The sequence below is a fragment of the Belonocnema kinseyi genome, chromosome 5 (genome assembly GCF_010883055.1).
Source record: "Belonocnema kinseyi isolate 2016_QV_RU_SX_M_011 chromosome 5, B_treatae_v1, whole genome shotgun sequence".
In the NCBI taxonomy this organism is placed as follows: Eukaryota; Metazoa; Arthropoda; class Insecta; order Hymenoptera; family Cynipidae; genus Belonocnema; species Belonocnema kinseyi.
This window is the reverse complement of record NC_046661.1, coordinates 111049725-111055006: the sequence shown is the minus strand read 5'-3', so window position 1 is coordinate 111055006 and position 5282 is coordinate 111049725. Positions and strand designations below refer to the sequence as shown.

Here is a 5282-nt window from a genome sequence, read left to right as displayed (position 1 = left end):
ATTAATATTTGTACTTAAACGTAGTTTTCTTTCGGCTCTTGCCTTTCTCAAAGTTTGAGACCGATATTTTATGTATAAAAAAAGTTGGAACGTTCAAAAAATATCGAGGTTCATTTAGCTGTGTCACATGCCCTTAAGGCCATGTGACGAGAGGGTCACGTGACCACGACTGTTATTCAATTTTTCTTTCCCAACTTACGTCTAAGCGAAATGAGGTATCGTTCTGAAAGTTTGGGAAATGAAAGAGGAGGTAATAAAGTCCATGTCTCTGCTTTGTTCCGGTGGAAATTTTGAGAAAATTTTTTTTTTTAAAGAAAATACCAGTGGAAGTTTTCTGTCCCAACTTACGTCCACACGGAATAAGATATGGTGTTAAAAATTTGGCACGATAAATAGAAGGGATGCAAGAATATGACTCTGGTCCTAAATAATTAGAACAGTGAAAAAAGTTGTTTGCACTTGAAATGCAAATAAACATATTTGGTCTGACATACGTATCAGTCTGGTATCAGCTGTGTCAAAGCAGCACTAGCGTAGCGAGTAAGCAACTTCGAACTTCTAGGGGTCTGTGGGTATAACAGATGGCATGATTAGCGTCACAGAAATTTAAAAGTCAAACTTCTGCTGTAAAACCTAAATGTGTCCGTCGATAATCATTATTTGAATAAATAACCTTTTTTCTTCCTCCAACTCTTTGTAAGGTCAAAAACGATCCTTTAATATTTATTATTATTTCCCGAAAAAAGTTTCCGCATTATTTAAACTTTTATTTTTCAATATGGGTGAAAAAATATTCATCTTAGGGCTGTCTTGATCAGCTGTTATACTCATCACATGGCCTTAAACCTAATTTTTTTCGGCTCTTGCATTTTTCAAAGTTTGAGATCGATATTTTATGTATAAAAAAAGCTCGAACGTTCAAAAAATGTCGAGGTTCAGAAAAAAGATGAAACAATTTTCAGTGAAGTTCCTACCAAAATGCAGTACCTAAACGTACTTTAATGTACTCTAATACATTTTCCAAAGTTTCAGCTCGATATTTTATTTGCAAAAAAAGTTTTTAGGTTCAAAAAAACATTCAGTGAACTCAAAAAGTGAGGTTCGTAATATAGGTATTTAGCTGTGTCACATGCCCTTAAATAGATCATTAGTTGTAGTTCGTAGTAGATTTTTATAATTTTCTATTGCAATTTTTAAAATCGCCAAAAATTGTAGAAAATTATAAAAATATTTCTTTTTCCAGAAAGCACAAGTTTTTGCTAAAATTGTAACACTTTTACACCATTTAAAAAAAAGTGCAATTTTCATAAAGATTTCTGAATTTTGTTTGTTCAGGTCTCAATGATTTCATCAAGACTTTAAAGATTTCACGTTTTTTTTAAATTTTCTTACCTTTTTTAGTCTTCGGAGTTTTCTCATCGTCGCTTGAATCGTCATCCTCGGCTTCTTCATCAAAATCATCGTCGTCATCGTCCTCGTTTAAACTGTCTCCTAAAAGATCTTTTAACCCCACTCCAGGTTCATCGTCCTCATCATCATCATCATCATCATCGTCATCATCGTCATCATCATCTTCATCTTCGTCATCATCATCACTATCGCTTTGATCAAGAAGAGAATTCGAATTATCCATCGCTGCATCAGCATCACTCTCATCATCATCATCATCATCATCGTCGTCATCATCACTCTCATCATCATCATCATCATCTGAATCCGCAGCATCCTTCTTCAATCCCTTAAACATTTTCACTCCTTTATTTTCCTTCGGCTCATCGCTATCATCAAAATCTTCATCATCATCGTCAGAATCTTCATTTAGACTTGGTCCCAGAATATCGGGAACGTCCGCGTCGGAATCATCATCAATCTCATCCTCAATGTCATCATCGGACTCTTCATTTAGTGAAATACCTTCGTTGATGCTGTCGTTGGATTTGTCAGCATCAAGATTCAGTTTCTTCTTCTTCTTCGGACTTTCCTTAACTTCTTGTTTGACCTTCTGTGCAGATTTTTTCTCTGAGGTGGGTTTCTTGACAGAACTTCCTTTTTTAGGAGTCACAGAGGCTTCTTTTTTAGGAGTGATTTCTTTTTTAGGGGTGACTCCTTTCTTTGGAGTGGATCCTTTTTTGGGCGAGGGGTCCTGTTTCACGGAAGGAGTTACAGGGAGAGATTTCTTTCCTCCTTTCGGTGTATTTGGATTGGATTTGGGTGTTTTTGGAAATCCATTGGATTCTGCGAGTGGAGTTCCTTTGGGGGTATTGTGATTCTTGTTAGGAGTTTTTCCGTTGATAATAGGGACTTTTCCTGTAGGAGTATTTTTAAATTTGGGAGTTTTATTCTTCTGGACTCCGCCTGGAGTCTTTTTAGGATTTGGCGTTGATGGTGCACTTTTCGGAGTTCCAGCGACTTTCGTCATGATTTGTGGTTATTATTGGGTTTTAATCAGCTTTAGAAAAAAGAAATTTCAAAACTTGAGTTTCAAAGAAAAGAGAGATTTTGAGAAAATTCAACTATTTTATTTTTAAAAACAAGGTACAGGGGTTGTCAGTATTATTGAATCTAAGATACACATTTTTTTTAATTTCTACATTTTGTGAATAATCCCTAAAATTTGGTGAAATTAAAAAATATTCTTCAAAATTTCCCAAAATATCTTTAAGTATGTGAAATAGGCCATTTTGTTAGGTGTCCACCAAAGTGAATAACATGATGCAGAAACAAATTTTTGCAATACTTTCATGATCTCATAAAAACTCTTCAAGGAATACTAATCCACACTTAATTCTTTATTTCAACCCCCCTAAAACTACCCCCTTGTAAGTGCAATAAGGATATTGCATAATATTGCCCTTAATAATAGTATTCATTGTTATTACCTTTTTGTGCATGTTAATGATTTTTTAACCGTTCAAACCATTTTTGTTCATTTGCATAATTTTATTTTCATAGAATATCTCTAATTAAGGATATTGTATGAATAGTGTAGTCTGTTTAATAAACTTGTAGAGCGAATATTTTTATTTAAATTATTTTTTTTATTGTTTACACAATTTATTTTTGTTAAAATTTAACTTTTTAGCGGAAAAAGCTAGAAAATCATATTTTCCTGCTTGTTTTTCCCGTTAAAACAAGTTTCAAACGTTTAGCCTAAATCTAACTTTTTCCAAGTTACTTTTTATTGTTTAAACAATTCATTATTTTAAAATATCACCAAATAATGTTATTTTCTGAATACTTTAGCCTAATTGATGAATGCTAAGAGATTTTTTTTTCATTTTACAATGATTTATTTATTGATTAGACAATTTATAAGTGTTTAAATACAAGGCTTGAAAGGAAAAGGCTAGAGAACGTTTTTTTTATATCTTTTAAATAAGTTCTAACAATACAAAAATTGAAATAAAAATATACAATCCCCATGTTCAATAAATAGACATAAAATAAAAAATTGTTCAAATTAACAAAAATGATTGAAAAAAAATGAACTCATGGGCAAGTATACGTCAGGAATATCAGAATTTGCAAAGGGGCGTTCAATTTAAATTAAACTTGGTAAAATTATACTGCTATATAATATATATTTTAAACACCAAGGATTTTTGGGGTTAGATTTTTTTGAATTATCGACATTTCTGGAACCGATAATTGGATTTTGAGCAATAATTGGATTTAAAAAAGCGTAACTCAAATATTTTCTACACGAAGCAGATGATACACACAATGAAATAACTTTGCTTTCTATTAATTTTAATTCAGAGTGTACTATTATATTTTTAGTTTAGAATTCATCTCTTTTGTTTACAAATTCTAGCTTGGTTGAAGAATGAACCATTATGTTAAAAAGTCATCTTTTTGGTAAATATTCGTCTTTTCTTGTTGAAAATTGATTGATCGTTTTCAGTTCGAAATTAGATTTTGTAACTGAAAATTTAACCATTCCATTTTTGTTTAAAAATTGACAATTTTAGTTGAAAATTGAAGAATTAAATTTTTTATTGAGTCATCATAGAAGGTATTAGATCTGTGTAAAATTGGAAACCCCCTTCCCCAAACCTAATTTTTGTCAATGTCCAATGACCCCCTGGATCCGAAAAACAGATTTTTACGAATGTGCCTGTCTGTGAGCACGATAACTCTTGAAAAAATTAATCTTTTTTCGAAATTCAAACAGCTCTGTACGGTTATTCGTAGAACTTGAAAATACGAACATTTCCTCCCGAGTTTTTTTCGGTAAAAAAAATTATTATAGTTACAGCACTTACAAAATTCACAAAATAAACGAATTATTCATGTTTTGATAGGACGCGTAGTTTTTGCTTTTTCGTGAAAAACAGCATAAAAATAGAAAATTAAATTTCTAGACAAACAACACAAGCTACGAAAAAAATAAAGAGGCAAAATTTGTTCATCCAAAAAAGTTCGACACATTTTTTATGAAACAATATTACGAATGTACATTTTACAATGTACGAAAACGCACAGATAACAAAAAATTGTGGATTCAAAAAAGATCTACAAGTTTGTAATAAACTTTTGTTATAAGAATACATTCAAAATGAAAAAAAAATTATTTTTTGGAAAAATGACACATGCTAAAATAAAATTTTAACTAAAAAAATTTTTCGTCTAAATTATATCTACAAATTTTTTTCGAGCCACTTTACGCTAGGATGCGTATTTTTTAATTAAATCGAATAAATAAAATTAAAAAGTATAATAACAAAAAATTTTTTTTCAATGCGAATTTTTTTTTTATGAACAAGATAATGAAAATACGTATGTTTCAATATCAATACTTATTATGAATTGTAATAAAAAACATTTATTAACATTAAAAATTTTTCGTGGTAGCTGAGAATAAAAATTAATGCAAAATAAGGAGTAAATATTAAAGTAATAATGAAAAATAAATTTCGAAAATATTTTGCAAGATCTGAATAAGCAGTAACAGCACGAGGTAAATACATTATCAAGCTCGAAGCGCGAGGATCAATAGTCGCGCGCAATTGAACTCTTTCTTGGCTGCATTCAATTATTTATTATTTCAAATTAAAATCTTTTTTGTTTAAAAAATCGACTATAACATTTTTTTATTGAAAATTCAACTAGTTGATTGAAAGTCGAAATAATTTGTTGAATATGAGTTGTCTGTTGAAGATTTATCGATTTAGTTGAATGTTGTAAAAATGATTTGATGAAACAAATCAAACCTTTCTTCGACCGTTGATATTTATTGATTTCAAATTCTTTATGTCTTACGGTCCAATCGTAAATCGAGA

The 5282-nt window shown here is 30.6% G+C and overlaps 1 protein-coding gene across 1 annotated transcript in view; it reads right to left on the bottom strand.

Annotated features, from left to right (window-relative positions):
* LOC117172405 (nucleolar protein 12-like) overlaps window positions 1-5282 on the bottom strand; it is a 28202-nt gene that overhangs the window by 19461 nt on the left and 3459 nt on the right. The window contains exon 2 of the mRNA XM_033360295.1: window positions 1393-2449. Within this exon, the coding sequence (XP_033216186.1) occupies window positions 1393-2419 (1027 nt within the window). The 5' untranslated portion in view covers window positions 2420-2449. The remainder of the gene's footprint in view (window positions 1-1392; window positions 2450-5282) is intronic.